General features: G+C 44.3%; 1 protein-coding gene across 2 annotated transcripts in view; it reads left to right on the top strand.

Annotated features, from left to right (window-relative positions):
• The window catches only part of LOC139383525 (connector enhancer of kinase suppressor of ras 3-like), a 73,763-nt gene that overhangs the window by 13,830 nt on the left and 36,966 nt on the right, over window positions 1–22,967 (top strand). For both annotated transcript variants that reach the window (XM_071128092.1, XM_071128093.1), the window contains exon 2: window positions 14,499–14,662. In XM_071128092.1, coding sequence (XP_070984193.1) covers window positions 14,499–14,662 — 164 coding nt within the window. The remainder of the gene's footprint in view (window positions 1–14,498; window positions 14,663–22,967) is intronic.

Raw genomic sequence — 22,967 nt, 5'->3', positions numbered from 1 at the left:
TGCCGTGTTACTGTTCAACTGCCGGAAGGAACTGGTCGATCATTCAGGATTTGTGGGAGTTCTTCCTATCTGTTTGTGTGTCACTCACATGCATCATAAGAGATCTAGAAACACGTTGTGTGTCAGAGAGAGAGCGTGAGACCCCGGCAGTGGTATAAAGTAGTTTTACGAAAGTACTTTACAAGTAATTTTTTTTTTTGGGGGGGGGGCATCTGTACTTTACTAAACTATTTATATTTTTGACTTGTACTTTTACTTCACTACATTCTACATATTGAATGCTTAGCAGGGCAGAAAATGGCCCAATATCCCTACTGCCTCTGATCTGGCGGTCTCGCTAAACACAAGTGCTTTGTTTTTAAATTATACTTAGGTGGCTGATCTAAGTAGTATTTTACTGAGTGACTTTCACTTTTGAATCATTTTCTATTAAGTTATCTTTACTTTTACTCAATTATGACAATTGGGTACTTTTCCCACCACTGGACCCAGGCATGTCATTAACATGGAAGAGAAGGAGCCTGTGTGCTGTGCCACTGCCTGGCAGTGATATGGATGTCTGTCTGCGTTGTGCCCTGTTTGTGTCACACTGGCTGGTCACGCTGTCACTCACAGATGGCATACCACTGAAGGTGACTCACCATCAGTCTCTCCCACACAGAGAACAGGATCGACTCATCTCCCTCTGTTCCGAAGGATCTGAGCGCTAGCTGTCGGGACTCATATTACATTCAAATGTTCGTTTCAGTTCCAATGTACAGTGTATAATCTGAGTAAGAGGGCATTTGGGTGACTGTGAAATTTCGATGAAAGCGATACAGCCCGTCATTGTGGTGTTGATTTCCAGCATATTGCTTTTTACTCGTGTTTAATGACATGGTGTTTTCTGTCCTGTGTGTGCTGATGACTTTATGGTCCCCCCCCCCCCCTTCTCCTCTATCCCTGACCTGGATGTGTGTAGGCTGTAAATCTTTCCAAACAAGATGTCTGTTCTCTCCCCTCTTCCCCCTCCCCCGTTTCATCAATGGCAGCTGATATCTTCACAAGTGTCTTTTGTTTGAGACTGAACCATATACGGTTCCCATAGAAATGTGGTTTGTCAATAACCACCTAAATGAGCTGTGCACGTTTCTCCCTCCCCAGCCTGCATGTTTTTGTTGTGGTTTCTGTTGGCTTCCATGACAGACCTATTCCACTAGCCTGTAATCAGCATACCAGGCCACCATGATCATACACCAGACACGGAGAGGAGAGGCCACTGTTCTCAGTTCACTGTACAGGCAGACTCTTTAGCTGTCTGAGTAGGGTCAAGAGTTCTTCCTTGGTCAGGTTTCATCGTCAGGAAAACCTCCTTGCCATATCCTACAGTATGAGCCTATGGTTGGGCCTAGTGTAGGTGTCCTCTGCCTCGTTGGGATGAGGCCTGGCGGTTTTCTCTCTCTGTGAAGACTGAAGGGACAACCTCAGAAAGACTGCAATTATGGTTTAGCTTGGAGGGATGTAGTAATGGTTTAGAAGCTGACATAGTAGAGACAGAGTAGTTGTTGACATAGTGGCTGAGAGTAGTTGTTGACATAGTGGCTGAGAGTAGTTGTTGACATAGTGGCTGAGAGTAGTTGTTGACATAGTGGCTGAGAGTAGTTGTTGACATGGAGGCTGAGAGTAGTTGTTGACATGGAGGCTGAGAGTAGTTGTTGACATGGAGGCTGAGAGTAGTTGTTGACATGGAGGCTGAGAGTAGTTGTTGACATGGAGGCTGAGAGTAGTTGTTGACATGGAGGCTGAGAGTAGTTGTTGACATGGAGGCTGAGAGTAGTTGTTGACATGGAGGCTGAGAGTAGTTGTTGACATGGTGGCTGAGAGTAGTTGTTGACATGGTGGAGGCTGAGAGCAGTTGTTGGCATGGTGGAGGCTGAGAGCAGTTGTTGACATGGTCAAAACAGTTTTTCAAGCGACTGGCAATTTCTGGGAGGTGTGTTAGTCGCACAAAGACTTTGGCTGCGCTAAGACTATTGTCAAAAACAGACCTGCAACAATATGAGCATGGAGGGCCAGGAAAAAGACAAGTTGTGGGGTTGTGGCGCAACAGTTTTCTGACATTTTGGTGGCTCTTTTGTTACTGTCTTTAGCGGTTGTTTGTGCAAGGTTTATGAGCAGCGTGGCTGGCTGCAGAGGGATGCATGTTAATGTGAGGGTGAGAGGTAGTTCTAAAACCACCAGCATTACGCACAGCTCCAGACCTCACTGAATAAGAATGTCCACAGAACTGCCCATTGCCGTGTATGTCCTCTAATTGTTGTTCACCAGCCCATGCAGGGGAAGCCAGAGCTGTGAAAAAGGACTTAATAGGAGTACAGGAACAAACTCGGCGACCCAGAACTGGTCTTTCCATTTTGCGTACTGTTGAAACTTGGAGGTGACTGACATGCTCGGAGACTAGCCAGCAGTAACTGTCAGGGAGGTTTCCTGTGCCTGTGGCACTCTTTTCTCCCCTTGGTCTCTTTCTCTGTCTATCGTTCTGTTGATGTTTATTATTTTTTCACATGCCGAGCACAGCGAGTACATTCACAGGTCTAACCCCCCCCCCCCCCAGCCATAGAATCTCACCTAACACAAGCCAGGAGTGTGATGTCTGCTCCCTTATCAGTCATTGATGGCAAATTACACTTTAAAGTCAAGGACCAAACACAAATAGCGTACAGAAACACACCAACAGATCAGCTGATGATAATCTCACCAAAAGCCTATTCAGGACAAGTTTAGGCAGTAAACAGGATGGTTCATGATGTCAGAATGTACACTTGGACAGTCCTATCCACACGTTTTCCTTATAGCACTAGGGGAAAAATTGATATAGTTTAAAGAAGCTCAACATACACAGTTGGGGTTAGCTGCTCAGTGGGGATGGTACTGTTGTTGTACAACTGCCGCTTTCACAGTGGCCACTGTGTTTTGTATGGGCTTTGTTTTGCTCCTGTGATGGGAAGTCATGCATCAGAGGAAAGCCTGTCTCTTCTTCTAATTACAGCCCAGGCTTCCCCCAGCCTTTGTGCTGGAATTCCCACAAAGGAACTCCTGAGAACAGTGGCTGAATTCCTCCGATTCCCCACAGGTTTGCCGAGCTAAATAAGAAGATGCAGAGTTACAGTGGCCCTGCTATTGTATGCCTAGCAGCTTTCCCACTGTCCAGCCCTGGCAGGGTAGGACCAGAGATAGGATGGGAGGGGGCAGATGGCCAGAGCCCCCACTGGGAAAACAGAGAGGGGAGGCAGGGGGGAGATGAGGAGGGCAGGCCTTTTCTTTCGGTGGGAGGTGAAAGAGTGCTCTCACCCATGTAATCAAACCCCTGAGAACCCAAGCTAGGCCTGCTTGAGTCTATGGTGTGTGCCTGGTGGCGGATGTGAGACTGGTGTTGAGAGGAGATAAGGGGGAGGGGTGTGTGAACATGCATGTACCAGTGTGTTCGTATACTGTTGGAAGGAACTGATGTGCAGGTCATCCTAAAGCTGCAGCACATAATCAATTATGTAGGATTTACCGGTGATCTGATCAAAGTCTGCAGGTCTGCTTCAGAGAACAGATACTTAAAGGTCCAATGCAGCCGCTTTTATTGAAATATAAAAACTATTCTGGGTAACACTTAAGTGCCTTTCTGTGATTTTGTTTTCAATTAAAATGTTAAAATAAACTAAAATAGCTTCTTAGCAAAGAGCAATTTCTCAAGCAAGAATTTTGCTAGGACTGCCTGGGAGTGGTCTGAGTGGGAAGTAGAAAATGGAAAGCTAGGTGTTATTGGCAGAGAGGTTTGGAACTCTTATTGGACTATTTTACCTCCTGGTGATATCACCAAGCAGGCCAAAGATCCATCCTGCCAAAACAGGCTGAAATTTCAGGTGGTCCTTTCAAAGAGCTTTAATACGAAAAGTGCATTATCATAATTTTCACAATTTCACAGTATTATCCCAGCCTCGTGGAAATATATAAAACACAGGGAATTCATCTTTTTGACTGCACTGGGCCTTTAAGGACAAGACCTGGATTATCTAATTGCATGATTGCGTGTTCTTCTGTAAAAGGACACACTAAGGTATTCAGAATGCTCTCATTGTAGCCTATAGTAAATTACCTTACACATGACATCTGCTTCTAAATGTCTTGCAGTATAATACCAGCTTGACTCAATGTTGTGAGGCACTTTTTTTTGTCTCGACTTCATTTCCAATGTCATTCCTTGATTTTCCCTGGGCTGTCATGTTCTGGCAACTGAGAGGAAACCTGTGGTTTTTAGTGCTTCTGTACAGATGTGAACCAGGAAATGTTAGGATTATCACAGAACTAGCCAGTCCGTTATAGGCCGAGAGGAAACTCACTGTTTACATTGCCAAAAACCTGTGCTTATAGCCTTAAGTAGGCTGAAATTCCATGGCCTTCAGTGTGAGCCAGATCCGTTTCTACAGTCCAAACGGAGCCTCTGGCTCTGGGATCTTTGCTTTCCCAGCTGTCCAGAATCCTGTATGTCTGTATGTCAAATCTGGACTAAACCTGTTCTACGTACATACATACATACATACATACATACATGCATACATACATACAGTTGGGAAAACAAGTATTTGATACACTGCCAATTTTTCAGGTTTTCCTACTTACAAAGCATGTAGAGGTCTAATCTTTATCATAGGTACACTTCAACTGTGAGAGACGGAATCTAAAACAAAAATCCAGAAAATCACATTGTATGATTAAGTAATTTTATTAGCATTTTATTGCATGACATAAGTATTTCATCACCTACCAACCAGTAAGAATTCCGGCTCTCACAGATCTGTTCGTTTTTCTTTAAGAAGCCCTCCTGTTCTCCACTCATTACCTGTATTAACTGCACCTGTTTGAACTCGTTACCTGTATAAAAGACATCTGTCCACACACTCAATTAAACAGACTCTAACCTCTCCACAATGGCCAAGACCAGAGCTGTGTAACATTAGGGATACAATTGTAGCCCTGCACAAGGCTGGGATGGGTTACAGGACAATAGGCAAGCAGCTTGGTGAGAAGGCAACAACTGTTGGCACAATTATTAGAAAATGGAAGAAGTTCAAGATGACGGTCAATCACCCTCGGTCTGGGGCTCCATGCAAGATCTCACCTCGTGGGATATCAATGATCATGAGGAAGGTGAGGGATCAGCCCAGAACTACACGGCAGGACCTGGTCAATGACCTGAAGAGAGCTGGGACCACAGTCTCAAGGAAAACCATTAGTAACACACTACGCCGTCATGGATTAAAATCCTGCAGCGCACGCAAGGTCCCCCTGCTCAAGCCAGCGCATGTCCAGGCCCGTCTGAAGTTTGCCAATGACCATCTGGATGATCCAGAGGAGGAATGGGAGAAGGTCATGTGGTCTGATGAGACAAAAATAAGGCTTTTTGGTCTAAACTCCACTCGCTGTGTTTGGAGGAAGAAGGATGAGTACAACCCCAAGAACACCATCCCAATCGTGAAGCACAGGGGTGGCAGCATCATGTTGTGGAGGTGCTTTGCTGCAGGAGGGACAGGTGCACTTCACAAAATAGATGGCATCATGAGAGAGGAAAATTACATGGATATATTGAATGGATATATTGAAGCTAGAAAATTTGTGAGCAGAACTGAAAAAGCATGTCTTAGCAAGGAGGCCTACAAACCTGACTTAGTTACACCAGCTGTGTCAGGAGGAATGGGCCAAAATTCACCCAACTTATTGTGGAAGGCTACCCAAAACGTTTACCCTCGTTAAACAATTTAAAGGCAATGCTACCAAGTACTAATTGAGTGTATGTAAACTTCTGACCCACTGGGAATGTGATGAAAGAAATAAAAGCTGAAATAAATCATTATCTCTACTATTATTCTGACATTTCACATTCTTAAAATAAATGTCAGGAATTGTGAAACTGAGTTTAAATGTATGTAAACTTCCGACTTCAACTGTACATACACAAAAGTATTTGGACACCTTCAAATTAGTGTATTAGGCAATTTCAGCCACACCCGCTGCTGATATCGAACACACAGCCATGCAATCTCCATAAACAAACATTGGCAGTAGAATGAAGAGCTCAGTGACTTTCAATGTGGCACTGTCATATGATGCCATCTTTCCAACAAGTCATTTCATCAAATTTCTGCCCTGCTAGAACTGCCCAGGTCAACTAAGTGCTGTTATTATGAATTGGAAATCTCTACGAGGACCAACGACTTAGCCGCAAAGTGGTAGGCCACACAAGGTCACAGAACGGGACCACCCGGTACTGTTAAAATTGTCTGTCCTCGGTTGCAACACTCACAAATGAGTTCCAAACTGCCTCTGGAAGCAACGTCAGCACAATAACAATTCGTCGGGAGCTTCATGAAATGGGTTTCCATGGCTGAGCAGCTGCACACAAGCCTAAGATCATGCCCAATGCCAAGAGTCGACTGGAGTGGTGTAAAGCTCGCCGCCATTGGACTCTGGAGTAGTGCAAGCGTGTTCTCTGTAGTGATGAACCACGCTTCACCATAGGGCAGTCTGACGGACGAATCTCGGTTTGGCGGATGCCAGTAGAATGCTACCTGCCCCAATGCATAGTACCAACTGTAAAGTTTGGTGGAGGAGGAATAATGGTCTGGGGTTGTTTTTTGTGATTCGGGCTAGGCTCCTTTAGTTCCAGTGAAGGGAAATCTTAATGCTACAGCATACAATGACATCCCAGACGATTCTGTTCTTCCAACTTCGTGGCAACAGCTTGGGGAAGGCCCTTTCCTGTTTCAGCATGACAATGCCCCCGTGCACAAAGCGAGGTCCATATAGAAATGGTTTGTCGATTGGTGTGGAAGAACTTGACTGGCCTGCATAGAGCCCTGACCTCAACCCCATTGAACAACTTTGGAATGAATTGGAATGCTGACTGCGAGACAGGCCTAATTGCCCAACATCAGTGCCCGACCTCACTAATGCTCTTGTGGCTGAATGGAAACAAGTTGGAACATTGCTGTGGGGACATCTAGTGGTAAGCCTTCCCAGAAGAGTGAAGGCTGTTATAGCAGCAAAGGGGGAACCAACTCCATATTCATGATTTTGGAATGAGATGTTCGACGACCAGGTGTCCACATACTCAATCGTTGATGAATGGTGGAACATGAATGATTTGAAATAATCTATATTTGAGTAACCTGTATTATCATAAGGAGATCCATCTTCATGGGCGACTTCAATATAAACTGCGAAAACAAAACTTGCAGGACCCCCTGTGTATATAACCTCGTTATTGCTATTTTGTTTTTATTTTTTATTTTAGTGTATTTGGTAAATATTTTCTTCACCAACAGTACAGTAGTTTAAGAAAGAGTTGAGGGCTTGTAAGTAAGCATTTCACGGTAAGGTCTACACTTGTCGTATTCGGCGCATGTGATTTGATTTGAACTGTTTCAGAGAAGGACATTATGTGTATGTGAGCATTACCTCTGTCACTAACATGGCTTTTCAAGAGAGAATAACCATATTAATGTGCAACAGTACGATAAAAAAAATCCCGAAAGGTGAGCAGAGTAACTGCGATGCAGCTATAAGTCAAATTGACTGGTCTGATCTGTTAAGCAATGAAGACCCAGAGTCTGCATACAGAACATTTCTATCAGCTATTGACAAGGAAATTTCAACGTAAGCCAAGACGGGAAACTTCTCTACCATGGCTCAACGGGGACCTCTGGAGGCAGATGAGAGAACGTGATCTTTCCTTGAAAAAAGCACTGAAGTATGGTCAGAATGATGACAGACGTATATTTGCAGCACTGAGAAATAAGGTGGTAAAAGGGATATTGAAAAAAGCCAGTTCTTTCTTAGTGATCAATGAAGCAATTGGAAATGGCAAAGTGATGTGGGAAACCTCAACAAACTAACAGGAAAAGGAGCTGAAAAGTACCAAAAACAACTTGAGTTAAGGGATACTAATTCAAGATTTTTATATCCACCATCTTTAAAAAAAAATATTTTGTTGACTTTGTCAGGGAACTGGCGCAAAGATTTTCAACCAAGACCACAGTTCTCACTCCCATAGATAACAATAAACCAATATTTAGAACTCCTGAAATCTCAGCGTCAGTAGGGGACAGTATTATTAGCTTCTTCAGAAGCTATAGAACAATATGTATTTGATCTAGACACTATTCCTGAAGAGGGACACATTCTCTGATTGCCCCTATTGTATATTTATATATATATTTGTGTATGTGTGTGTGTATATATATATATATATTTCACATTTTATTTAACCAGGTAGACTAGTTGAGAACAAGTTCTCATTTACAACTGCGACCTGGCCAAGATCAAGCATAGCAGTGTGAACAGACAGCAACACAGAGTTACACATGGAGTAAACAATAAACAAGTCAGTAACACAGTAGAAAAAAAGGAGTCTGTATACATTGTGTGCAAAAGGCATGAGGAGGTAGGCGAATAATTACAATTTTAGCAGATTAACACTGGAGTGATAAATGATCAGATGGTCATGTACAGGTAGAGATATTGGTGTGCAAAATAGCAGAAAAAGTAAATAAATAAAAACAGTATGGGGATGAGGTAGGTAAATTGGGTGGGCTATTTACCGATGGACTATGTACAGCTGCAGAGGATGGTTAGCTGCTCAGATAGCAGATGTTTAAAGTTGGTGAGGGAGATAAAAGTCTCCAACTTCAACGATTTTTGCAATTCGTTCCAGTCACAGGCAGCAGAGAACTGGAAGGAAAGGCGGCCAAATGAGGTGTTGGCTTTAGGGATGATCAGTGAGATACATCTGCTGGAGCGCGTGCTACGGGTGGGTGTTGCCATCGTGACCAGTGAACTGCGATAAGGCGGAGCTTTACCTAGAATGGACTTGTAGATGACCTGGAGCCAGTGGGTCTGGCGACGAATATGTAGCGAGGGCCAGCCGACTAGAGCATACAGGTCGCAGTGGTGGGTGATATAAGGTGCTTTAGTAACAAAGTGGATGGCACTGTGATAAACTGCATCCAGTTTTCTGAGTAGAGTATTGGAAGCCATTTTGTAGATGACATCGCTGAAGTCGAGGATCGGTAGGATAGTCAGTTTTACTAGGGTAAGTTTGGCTGCGTGAGTGAAGGAGGCTTTGTTGCGAAATAGAAAGCCGATTCTAGATTTGATTTTGGATATGTTTGATATGTGTCTGTAAGGAGAGTTTACAGTCTAGCCAGACACCTAGGTACTTATAGATGTCCACATATTCTAGGTCGGAACCATCCAGGGTGGTGATGCTAGTCGGGCGTGTGGATGCAGGCAGCGAATGGTTGAAAAGCATGCATTTGGTTTTACTAGCGTTTAAGAGCAGTTGGAGGCCACAGAAGGAGTGTTGTATGGCGTTGAAGCCCGTTTGGAGGTTAGATAACAGTGTCCAAGAAGGGCCAAAAGTATACAGAATGGTGTCGTCTGCGTAGAGGTGGATCAGGGAATCACCCGCAGCAAGAGCAACATCATTGCTATATACAGAGAAGAGTCGGCCCGAGAATTGAACCCTGTGGCACCCCCATAGACTGCCAGAGGACTGGACAACATGCCCTCCGATTTGACACACTGAACTCTGTCTGGAAAGTAGTTGGTGAACCAGGCAAGACAGTCATTAGAAAAACCGAGGCTACTGTACATATAGTTAGTCTGTCCATCAAATATGGGTGCTTGGAAATCTGCTGCAGTGATGCCTGTTTTTAAAATCTGGTAACCCAACACTGGTGGAAAACATATAAGCATTCTTCCAGTGCTATCGAAAGTAGCGGAAATATGGGTGGTTGAACATCTGGCTGATCACCTCATTCAGGGCAACGCCATCCATCAAATACAATTTGGATTCAGATCAAACCATTCTACCGAAACAGCCAATTGCTATTTTCTGGAGTGCATTCAATCTCAACTGGGAGGATAGTTTGGATAGTGGTGAAGTCAGCGCAGTCTTTTTGGATCTTAAAAAAGCCTTTTATACTGTGAATCATGAGGTCCTCCTATCCAAACTATCCTCCCTTTTTAATGAAGTCATTAGTTGGATGTATTCCTATCTGAGAAACTGAAGTCAAAGGGTTCGTTTGGGGAGACACAGTCGGACTCTCTTTGCTATAACATTGGGGTCCCACAAGGGACAATATTAGGCCCCCAATGTAACATGTAGATGTATGCAGACGATACAGTTCTGTATTTACACTCAGAAAATAGACAACTAGTTGTTAACTGAAGCTATGATACATGTTTCTAAATGGATGACCAATTCTTGCATGCATTTAAATATCGACAAGACTGTTTATGTTCTTCTTCTCTAAGAAATCATTTGATTCTTCCCAATGAGCTGTTCTTCTTAATGGGGAGAATCTGAAAGTTGTGTCTAACTTCAGGTATCTTGGTGCCATTTTGGACTCCAACTTGACATTTAAGAAACATGTGAAGGTGGTGAACATGGTCAAGTTTGGATTATCCAACTTTAGGTTTATAAGACCTTTCCTTCTTCTGGAGGCCGCCAAACTATATATGCATGCTGTGATCTTCTCACATCTGAGATGTTTCCTCACATACTGGTCACAAGCAGGAGCTACTATTCTGAAACCAATTGAATCACTCTACAAACAAACGCTTAAGATTTTTGATAACAAACCAAACAGTGACCACCATTGTCATATCATTTAGAAACATAATTGATTTAGTCTGGATAGCTTTTAACAGTATGTAAGCCTTGTCTTTAAGATCCTACATGGTCTTGCCCCTCCACCCCTATGCCGGCATATCATGCTCAAAGAAAGCACCTCCCTTTTCAACACAGTAAAATCGGTCAATCGGACTTTTCTGTTCGAGCTACAATATACTGGAATACAGTGCCCATGGACTTGAGAAGCTGCACTGATTATTGTACTTTTACATTTAAATTGAAAACATGGCTTAAATCTATCCAAACCTGTACAAACCTGAGTAATCTGTGGTTCCTCATACGTAAGACGACAGTTGATAATAGTGTAGTTGTTAGAATAATATATTATTGGATGTAATATGTTGTATTGTTTTAGTGTGTATTTCTTTGTGGCTGTGTAATTGTCCTTAGCTGCCCTGGGACTACGGGTGCAAATGATCTTTCGGCTAACCCCGGCACATTTACATGTTGGGATGTTGCATTATTGTAATATGAATGTTAATTCATGTGCGTTGTTCCCAATGAAATGAATGAATGAAGGAATAAATGTAGTGTAGTTCCAGGCCCCAATTAATAGGTGTAGCTTGTGGCAGCAGGACCCCACAGTAACAGCAGGCGCCCGTCTATCCAGCCCCCTGCTCCAGAGTGGGTGAGGTAATGACAGATGGGGGGTGGGGGGGTGTCGAGGTTTACTAATCATCCCCTATATTGTGAAAATCGATCACTCAAAGTGCTTTGAAACGGAACTTCCTCCTAATATGTTACATTGAAAACACATGTTTATGCTGGACCATTTACTCAATTGGATTATTCAGTCTCCGCTGGACTCACTAATGTCACTATTACTCACACACACACACAGACCATAAGCTCCATTTTCTACTGATGTTCAAATGAGGAGAAGCCTGGGTTAATGCATAACATTTTTGTGAGACAGAATTTGTCTTTTGTGTTTCTGCATGTTTCTTCACACTTCATCTCAGCTTTGGCATTTAAGTGCGTGTTAAATTCTGTTTTCAGGATGGCGTTAAAATGTTTTAAGCCTGGTTTGGCCTTTTTGAAGAGCTTTCACAAATTATCCCACTTCCACCCCCTTCATCAATTCACTATAGTGTGACACCCACCTCCCTCACTTGTTTTTATGTCCTTAATGGACGTTAATAGTTTCTCACACACCCTGTAGCCATTGGTCTACGCTCTATATACTTTTATCAGGTCTATGTGAGAAGGTGCGTCTTTTCTTCTGGATGTGGCAAGAGTACGGGCCAGAGAGATCATGGTATTGTCCCTTAAGACTCTGGGAGCAAATGTAGCCTGTGGTTCCTATGGGATAAATGCACTTCGACTTGTATACCTATTGGGATAATGCAGTCTTACTCGGGATACCCATGTTTCCCACTCTCTCCCCAGCGGGATCCTCTCAATTAGTCCCATCGAGGGGACCCACACACACAGGCTGTTTTGAAGTGGCAGCTTTTGTTCAAACTCTCCGAATTAGATCGCCAGGCTAGTCAGGTTGGACCCTACCCTACAGGTTGGACCCAGAATTCCAAAGTCAGGGCATTGCTCTTGGAGACGGATTTGGGGAGGTGTAAAAAAAACACTTAAACGAATGAAGCAATTTATATAGGTATTGAGGGTGGAAGGGAAGTTCTGTTTTGGGAAGATGTTTTGTTAGTCTACCCAAAGCTTTGTAATAAGCCTGTAGGCTGTTCAGGAGAAGTTAATCTCAGAGTTGATTAATTATGAGAAGGAAAACTGCCACAGTCAGAGCAGGCCTAGTAGCCCAAACTTAGTTTTCCTTCCCCTCTCCCCTTAACTCATCCGTAGAGAGATTCCGCAGAAGGATGGCATCATTCCACAGGAAATGCCTTCTTAACACGCCGAGGGTAATGCAGGAAGGAGAAACCTTAGCCCTGTGTTTCCATTCTTTTGTTTCTCTTTAATCCCATTACCAGCAGCTGGCCCAGTCAGAGGCTGAGGCTGTGTTTGTGTTGGGCTGCGTTCAGTCCCCCTCCGCCACACAGCGCTCACTGGGTCTCTCTCATACTCTCCTCCACTGGGCCTTTTGAAGTGAGCTCCCTCTGTGCTGCCAAAACTCAGTCCATCTTAGGGATTAAGCCCAAATTGCATAAAGTCTGCCCTGGGAATTCTCAAGCCAGGAATGTGAAAAATGTTTAGACAGTAAGTGAACTTGACTGGTTGCGTTATGGGTTATAGTTGAGCAGTTTGATGTCTTTTGTCGATTTCACTGCAGAAGCCTTGCAGACTTTCTAGCGTTTTGAGGTTTTATAAGAGGTCGTTAAAAAATAACTTCAACGTAAAAAGCACAGTTAATGGACTGTTAGAGATTCTTCTGCAGATGTGTAGTATTTTGTGAAAGACTTGGCTGTTCCATGTTGGTGGGTTTGAATGTAGGTGTGTGTGTGTGTGTGTGTGAAGGGGACAGTCACAGCAACGTATGCTACTCTTGTTGCAACCCAGTAGACATATGATTGGCACAACAGTCTCTGTGGTGTGTCCTGGGAGCCCCTGGCTCTCTGCTCTGCAGGCCAGACGAATTAACAGTCTGCTCTGGTATCTGCAGCTAGATATCCTGCAGCACTAAGCCATTCACCACGCTGACAGACACACACACACACACACACACACACACACACACACACACGTTGCCGCAGCAGCAGCACACCACACACACACATTGAATGCCACACAGGTGTGAAAATGAGGTACCATTTCTAAAGAAGGCTCCTTACCACAGAACATACCCCCATCTGCATACACATAATGCTCATAGTGTATTCATATATGGAGTGTTGTTAATATGGCTGCAGTTTAGACTGGAAAGAATGTATGAAACCAAAGCTCTTTCCTTGAATACTTGTCAACGGAGAAATGGATGGGTTTTGGATGGCCATACTCACAGCACGTCTGTGTGTATATGTACATCTGTCAGGATCAGGGGGGTTGTGCAGCTGACGGGCCATTCAGAGGGCCAGGGCTCAGGGCCATAGCTCTGCAGCTGCCCCCTCTCTGTGCCCTCATTGATGGACTAGATGGTGTTTACTCCCCACCCCCCAAATGGTTTATTGTGAACAAGAAGCATTTGTGTTTGTCTCACTTGGGAGACATTTTTTTGCAGTTGTCTTGTCGAAAGCACTGCGTGTTACCCACAGACTTCTGCTAATGGGGCTATAAAATATAAAAATTGCATTGGACCAATTCATCCAGCTGAGCCCTTAGTAGGTGTGAGTGTAATGTAGAACAAATTGCCTTTCCTTGAGTGGGCAGAGTGGCTGCTATTGTGATAAACTCATCCAACAGTGTGGGGGTTTAAAAAACAGCTAAGAGACATCCCCCAACTGTAATTGGACAAAGAGCCGCCCATTGTTCAACTGTCCCAAAAGAGTTAGGAGCAGTTTAACCGCTCGTCTGTTTATGGCGTGTTTATCTTGGGGCTAGATCTGATGCACCTGTTTGTCTCTCTCTCTCTGCTATTGGTCTGTGTACTACACAGCCGCCCCTATGTCGTCAGGTGTCAGGTCCGTTATTAGAACTGGGCTTGTGTCAAGACAGGTGGAGACCGACTTCCACGAATCCTGTTGCATCTTTAAGGAGATTCATGTGCTGCGTCTCTACTCTGGGTAGGCCTCTGTATCACTCAATGTTAGAGGCCTGCATTAAAAAAAACACAGCTTTTACTGTTATTTCATGTTATCACAAAGGTATTTCTTATCGGTGCTCTTTGTCTCAAGGTACTGACACTCGTTCTCTCCTTCCCCCACTCTGTGTCCAGGCTTGGATGACAGCTTGCAGCAGTATGTGCCTAACTTTGAGCGGGAGAAGATCAGCGGGGAGCAGCTCCTGAAGATCTCCCATCAGGACCTGGAGGAGCTGGGTGTGGCCCGCATCGGACACCAGGAGCTGGTGCTGGAGTCCGTCGACCTGCTCTGTGCTCTGGTACGTACATGGTGCTCACATCTCAATCTCTCGCTCACCCCCCGCCCCCCCTGCAGGTCAATAATAGCATGACAAATCATGAAAGCCCTTGTGTGAAAAAGGGATGATGGGACCAGGAGCTCGCTGGTTGTTCAGTGAGAATCTCTGGAGATGGAGCTAAGGTCATCAGCCCTGCTGTCCCCTCTTTCGCTCCCTTGGTGCCAGTGTGTGCGTGTTTGAAATAGGCCCAGATTGTAGTTGGCAACCAGTGGTGCAGAATCTCTCATTTCCCACACAACAGTGTAGAACACTGCTCCAGGACATTAGAGTAGGAAAGCTGTATTTCAGTCCAGATGGAAGGAAACCAGGCTTTGTAATCAGGCTCTATGGGCTCCAGGTCTGGTGGTTAGATTTGAGCTGGTGATTAGTAGTGGTCAGATGGGGAATCACATCACTTAGACATCACAGGACATGAAGGGGATGAAGAGAAGAAAGGGGTTATTGTGCTCTTTCTTTAGCTATATCTCTTCTGTTTCTCTCACACACACACACACACACACACACACACACACACACACACACACACACAGAGAGAAAGGGGGTGAAATGTCAGGTCAGCTGTTGCATTCCCAGTGCACTCCTGGCCTCAGCCTTGTGTCTCACCCCAGTGGCTCATGGGAACGCTGATACGGCCTTCTAGCCTGGCGTCCGGACATCCATCAAAAGAGCTGCCAGGAGAAGAGTTATGGTCAATACCACTGTCTTAAAGCTCAAAGAGAGGGAGCGAGCGGGACAGAAGCAGAGGGAGAGGTGCTCTTAAAACATTCACCAAGCTCAGACTGAAACAGAACCAGGTTTTCAAACAGATGGGATTGATTTGGGTTTTTATCGTTTCCTGTGTCAGCCCAGATTGCGGTCTTAAGTTTTGATCAGTGTCAGCATTTATTTTGAAATCCTTATGCTCCTTTAAAATGGCTCGCACTACTGATTTTTCCTCTATCAAGTTCCTTAAAGGAGCATTTCCATTCAGATTTTATCCTGCAATTCTCCCTGATCTTGTATTTATTCTGTAGAAAAGGAAACTTTAAGCAAACTTTAAGCAGTAGACCAACAGGTCACTTTACCCAAACATATCTAATTTAGCTGGCACTGCTAAATACCCACCACCTAAATGCCAGAGGAGCCTGGTGTTGTCTGGTTAGACATGAGTGGTGTTTGTGCCCATGTCATCTGATCCTGGTTAGTTTGCTTCTGATTAAGGTTGAGATTCAGATGGGGAGAGCAACACATAGATTAATCCCAGCATGGTAGTTGCCAGTCTAAGGACCCTATGTCCAGCTGTGGAATCCTGATCCTGGAATTGTCTGACAAAAGTTTGGAGACGGACCTCTGAAGCCTGTTGTTCCTTGATTCATCATCTCTAGGTAATATTAATTGGAAAGTATTGTTGGATAGTGTCTGAGCTAGAGGTCAACCGATTAATCGGAATGGCCGATTTAATTAGGGCCGGTTTCAAGTTTTCATAACAATTGGAAATCTGTATTTTTGGGCGCTGATTTCCGAGTATTTATTTTAAATTAAAAACAAACAACAACAAAAATGTATACCTTTATTTAACTAGGCAAGTCAGTTAAGAACACATTCTTATTTTCAGTGACGGCCTAGGAACTGTGGGTTAACTGCCTTGTTCAGGGGCAGAACGACAGATTTTCACCTTGTCAGCTCAGGGGTTCCAATCTTGCAACCGCACAGTTAACTAGTCCAACGCTCTAACCATTGCACTCCACGAGTAGCCTGCCTGTTACGTGAATGCAGTAGAAGCCAAGGTAAATTGCTAGCTAGCATTTAAACTTAACTTATAAAAACCAATCAATCATAATCACTAGTTATAACTACTAATCCAGTTTAGCAGGCAATATTAACCAGGTGAAATTGTGTCACTTCTCTTGCGTTCATTGCACGCAGAGTCAGGGTATATGCAACAGTTTGGGCTGCCTGGCTCATTGCGAACTAATTTGCCAGAATTTTACGTAATTATGACATACATTGAAGGTTGTGCAATGTAACAGGAATATTTAGACTTAGGGATGCCACCCGTTAGATAAAATACAGAACGGTTCCGTATTTCACTGAAATAATAAACGTTTTGTTTTCGAAATGATAGCTTCTGGATTCGATCATATTAATGAGCAAAGGCTCGTATTTCTGTGTGTTATTATGTTATAATTAAGTCTGATTTGATAGAGCAGTCTGACTGAGCAGCAGCAGGCCCGTAATTATTCATTCAAACAGCACTTTCGTGCGTTTTGCCAGCAGCTCTTCGCAAGCACAGCGCTGTTTATGACTTCAAGCCTATCAGCCTAATGGCTGGTGTAACCAATGTGAAATGGCTAGCTAGTTAGCTGGGTGTGCGCTAATACTGTTTCAAACGTCACTCGCTTTTAGATTTGGAGTAGTTATTCCCCTTGCGCTGCAAGGGCCGCGGCTTTTGTGGAGCGATGGGTAATGATGCTTCGAGTGTGGCTGTTGTCGATGTGTTCCTGGTTTGAGCCCAGGTAGGGGTGAGGAGAGGGACGGAAGCTATACTGTTACACTGGCAATACAATAGTGCCTATAAGAACATCCAATAGTCAAAGGTATATGAAATACAAATAGTATAGAGCGAAATAGTCCTATAAATACTATATTAACTACAACCTAAAACCTCTTACCTTGGAATATTGAAGTCTCATGTTAAAAGGAACCACCAACTTTCATATGTTCTCATGTTCTGAGCAAGGAACTGAAACGTTAGCTTTTTTACATGGCACATATTTTACATGGCACACATTTTTACATGGCACATATTACTTTCTTCTCCAACACTTTGTTTTTGCATTATTTAAACCAAATTGAACATGTTTCATTATTATGAGGCTAAATTGATTTTATTGATTTTTTTTATATTAAGTTAAAATAAGTGTTAATTCAGTATTGTTGTAATTGTCATTACAAATAAATAAATAAATAAAATCGTCTGATTAATCGGTATCGCCTTTTTTGGTCCTCCAATAATCGGAATCGGCGTTGAAAAATCGGTCGACCTCTAGTCTGAGCATCCCTCTCTGGAGCAGAGATGGTGATAACCGCTTGAAGAGAAGACCCTAGTTACTGTGATCATTGGGAACGGACACATGGAAATGCTTTTTACAGGGGTAGAAGGTAATGCTTATGCTATGATGAATCTGTGTCATACCTTATATGCACCATACCGTACATCCTTCAGTCCAGCCAGTGTTGGGGAAGCTACTCTGAAAATGTAGTTTTCCAAGTTACCAATTACTTCATCCTGGAAGAATTTAGGCTATACTAAAGCTACCATTAAGAAAAATATAGCTTACTTAACTGAAGTAACTTAGAAAAAGTACTTAGTTACATTTTTATCTAAATCTGAAATGTCAAATACAAATTGCAAGAACAGATCACTCTGGAGTCATAATATAACAGAATGTGTAATTTAGCCTATTAAACATAACAGGTAAGAATTGGGCACATAGTGTTTCACGTGAGAATTGGGCAGGTCTGATGCTGAAAAATAAAGGACATTCTTGCCTACTTCACACATTTTATTTTTGCTAAAAAAAAGTTGTTGTTCCAATAGTTAGCTACACCACTACATGACAACACTACCAATATTTGAATGTAGTTCAACTACCACCATGCTACTGCAAAATGTAATTACATTTGAACTAAATGTAGTTCACTACTCCCCAACACTGAGTCCAGCATCCCTTACTCTATGCTCAGGGTAATTGTGCCCAGATTTCTGCTCACCCCCAGAGCCAGCGATTTAGTGAAGCCTCTTTGTTTTCTCTTGATGAGCTTCATAAATTTAACCCGTATTCCCTCGTGTTTCCCCAGCATGTGTTTGTTATGGTTAACAAATCTTCCCCCAGTCCAGAGCCTTTGTTATTTCTCAAAATAACTTGAGTCTGTTAGGAGAGGATGATTATGTTATGTCATTCAGACAGAGGATCAGAGAGGATGTTTAGTCGTACTCGTTTCCCCCGCTAGTGACCCTGGGTTTGGAATGCCGGGCCAGCAGTGGCATGGAAACGCTCCTCGCACCCCCGATTGAGGAACCCTGGGTAAACAAGCTGGTCGTGCTGGTCTGCTGTGGCTCCTCTTATTAACAGACGCCTCTGTCTCACTGACCCCGCGGGAGGAAGACACACCCTCGTTTCAATTAACTTTAACTGGGGAGAGGTCACGGCTTATGAGTGGAACAACCAGCTGACAAACATCAGACCCCTCTTGCTGTGGGGGTCAAACAGTCCATCTCTTCTCTTTGTGGTCACACAACAGTCCTTTCACAGTAGACAGGATATCCCCTGTACTGGTCATGGAGCCACATGGTCGATGGTCATGAGATGGTCTGAACCTTCTCTGCTGTTGAATGCTTTTAGAAGCATGTTCTTACATCAGAGTTGTGTATCTGTTCTCGTCTCGTAAATGAGTAGAACCTTCTATCACACGTGTCTTAACTTGGCTCTCGTTGCCATAGTCCCTTTCCCTCAGTAGGATGTTAGACTGGCTGACTTAATGTAGCCCTTCGGTACCACTCAGATTACAGCTCACACAGGCAGAAGTCATCTGAGCAAGCTGGTCTGCGGAGACAGAGGAAGAACATGTTAATTATTCAAACTGGGACTCTCAGAAACATAATGACTTCTGCAGAGATCCATCTTGAAACCCAACACCTCTGTTTTTCCTTTGGAACCCCAGCAGTCTGCTCATAGGAGAAGATCCCCCCCCCCCCCCCCCCCTATTGTCTCCCAGAGCCATGGAATAGATATTAAAGGCGCAGTGGCTAAGTAGAGCGGTGGAAACTGCTGCGTGGTGTTTTACTGTCCACTGTGGACCTGTCCCTTCGAGGAGCGTACCAGACTCTCTCTTCAGGAGCAGAAAACAGATGTGGCCCCCACCTGGCTGATTGACGGGGGTGGGGGAATGCCCATTTTGGGCCATGTTCCTGCCGTGTTCCTCTGGTGGTGTCAGGTGATGCGTACCGTTGGCCCCTGCGGTGAGGGGCAGGAAGAACCTGTTGTGATGGGCCTCCTCAGGTCTCCTGTGAACACTTCTCCATGTCTGTCAGGATACAGGGCCTATCTGGAGGCCCGAGCAGATCCTATTCAGAACAGTCACTTCTCTGCTTTTTCGACGCTAGCTCAGCATAATAAGACGGACTAAAATGGAGTGGATTTGATTTGATACGCACATTATTCACCTGGTGACTGTTCCTCTTAGTTGCTACTGCTGAAGTGGAGGTAATGAACTTCTGCATAGCAGTCCGAGCTGGCGTTTCTGTGTGTGATTGGCCCGCTAATGACAAAGCCAGAGGTGCTGTTTGATCTTAACTCACTCTCTACAGCTTAGTGTCAGTCTCACTATTTCTGTTTTGGTTCAACACAGTTGCTGTGTGTCTTTTCCTGATCCGTGTGGGCTTTGAGATATTTAGACATTTTTTTTCTCCATTTCTTCTCCTGGTATAAATCTGCCTAACGTTCATGAAGTTTCCATAATGACCTAAGGCTCTGCGTGTCTCAGTGGCCTTCTGAAAGAGCAATTTGGATACTGAGATGTGGTAAATTTGACGTGTTATGAGTTTGCACATATGGCTGTTTTTCCTAGCCACCGTGCTGCTACATCTGCATTGCTTGCTGTTTGGGGTTTTTGGCTGGGTTTCTGTATAGCACTTTGACATCTGCTGATGTATAAAAAAATTGGATTGATTGCTACCTCAGCCCCATGCAGCTCGATAGGGACGACTCTAGGATGAGGTAAGTAATATGTAATCTGTTCCTGAGTAAACTCTCCTGATATAAAACGGCAGCTGAGTGGAGTTAGCTGCTGATCACTTGCAGGTTTCCTCAGTGTGGAGTTGGTCTGAGCGAGCGCAGGCTATTTTCTGCTCTTTAGCGTATTTAGCCATTACCTTGCCAGTCAGGCTGAGGCCAGCGAGGCTGGTGTGGATGCAACACCCTGTGAGCCATCTTACTTTTCTTTTCTTGGGGGGGGGAACTTGGCCAGACTAAAATCTAAAATGTCGAAGTGTTTTTAATGCAGCGCTACACTAACCAGAACAAGCAGCTTACTGACGTCATGATGAATGTAGCCGCTGTGATGTTTGATAAGAGCATTGCAGTCTGAACAGGGCTGTATTACCAAACTGCACACAGGGCACATGACCCCCAAGGGGCACCCTTCCCCTCGGATATACGGCTCCCTCGGGAACAGACCCTGACCCCAGTGATATGCGTGAAGAGGAGGTGGAGAAAGAGAGGCAGGAAGGCTTCCTTCTGAAGAGTAGGCGGCAATCGAATAAACCCCCACTCCCCTAAATTCTGCTCGCAAACATGCTATCTTTGGACAGTAAAATGGCAGAGTTATTGGGAAGATTAAACTACCAACGTGACATTAAAAACTAACATCGTATGCTTCATGGAGTCGTGGCTGAACGACGACAATATCAACATACAGCTGGCTGGTTATATGGTGTACCGGCAGGATAGAACAGCAGTGTCTGGTAAGACCAGGGGCGGCGGTCTATGTATTTTTGTAAACAACAGCTCTAAGGAAGTTTCGAGCCATTGCTCTCCTGCGGTAGTTTCTCATGGTAAACTGCAGACCACATTACTTACCGAGAGAGTTCTCATCTATATTCTTTGTAGCTGTTTACATACCACCACAGTCAGAGGCTGGCACCAATATAGCATTGAATGAGCTGTATTCCGCCATAAACAAACAAGAAAACGCTCACCCAGAGGTGGCGCTCCTAGTAGCCGGGGACTTTAATGCAGGGAAACTTAAATCTGTTTTTACCTAATTTCTATCAGCATGTTAAATGTGCAACCAGAGGAAAAATAACCCTGGACCACCTATACTCCACACACAGAGATGCATACAAAGATCTCCCTCGCCCTCCATTTGTCAAATCTGACCATAATTCTATCCTCCTGATTCCTGCTTACAAGCAAAAATTAAAGCAGGAAGCACCAGTGACTAGATCAATAAAAAGTGGTCAGATGAAGCAGATCCTAAGCTACAGGACTGTTTTGCTAGCACAGACTGGAATATGTTCCGGGATTCCTCCGATGGCATCGTTGGCTTCAATGACAATAAGTGCATCGATGACGTCGTCCCCACCGTGACCGTACGAACATACCAGAAACCATAGATTACAGGCAGCATCCGCACTGAGATAAAGGCTAGAGCTGCCGCTTTCATGGAGCGGGACTCTAACCCGGAGGCTTGTAAGAAATCCCTCTATGCCCTTCAACGAACTATCGAACAGGCAAAGCATCAATACAGGACTAAGATCGAGTCTTACTACACCGTGTCTGGCGCTTGGCGGATGTGGCAGGGCCTGCAAACCCTTAGACTACAAAGGGAAGCACAACCGAGAGCTGCCAAGTGACACGAGCCTACCGGATGAGCTAAACTGCTTCTATACTCTCTTCAAGGCAAATAACACTGAAACATGCATGAGAGCACCAGCTGTACCGGAAGACAAATCACGCTCTCCGCAGCCGATGTCAGTAAGACCTTTAAGACGGGTCCACATACATCAGCATGTGCTGACCAACTAGCAAGTGTCTTTACTAACATTTTCAACCTCTCCCTGTCTGAGTCTGTAATACCAACATGTTTTAAGCAGACCGCCATAGTGCCTGTGCCCAAGAACACGAAGGTAACCTACCTAAATGACTTCCGACTCGTAGCACTCATGTCTGTAGCCACGAAGTGCTTTGAAAGGCTGACTCACATCAACACCATCATCCCAGAAACCCTAGACCCACTCCAATTTGCATTACCGCCCCAACAGATCCACAGATGCAGTCTCTATTGCACTCCACACTGCCCTTTCCCACCTGGACAGAAGGAACACTTATGTGAGAATGCTATTCATTGACTACAGCTCAGCGTTCAACACCATAGTGCACTCAAAGCTCATCAATAAGCTAAAGACCCTGGGACTGAACACCTCCCTCTGAAACTAAATGCATGCTTTTCAACCGTTCGCTGCCCACACCCGCCTGCCCGACTAGCATCACTACTCTGGACGGTTCTGACTTAGAATATGTGGACAACTACAAATACCTAGGTGTTTGGCTAGACTGTAAACCCTCCTTCCAGACTCATATTAAACACCTCCATTCCAAAATTAAATCTAGAATCGGCTTTCAATTCCGCAACTTAGCTTCTTCACTCACGTCGCCAAACATACCCTAGTAAAACTGACTATCCTACCGATCCTTGACTTCGGCGATGTCTTTTACAAAATAGC

This window comes from Oncorhynchus clarkii, chromosome 25 (genome assembly GCF_045791955.1).
Source record: "Oncorhynchus clarkii lewisi isolate Uvic-CL-2024 chromosome 25, UVic_Ocla_1.0, whole genome shotgun sequence".
NCBI lineage: Eukaryota > Metazoa > Chordata > Actinopteri > Salmoniformes > Salmonidae > Oncorhynchus > Oncorhynchus clarkii.
The sequence above is the reverse complement of the archived record's forward strand: the minus strand, read 5'-3'. Positions and strand labels throughout refer to the sequence as shown.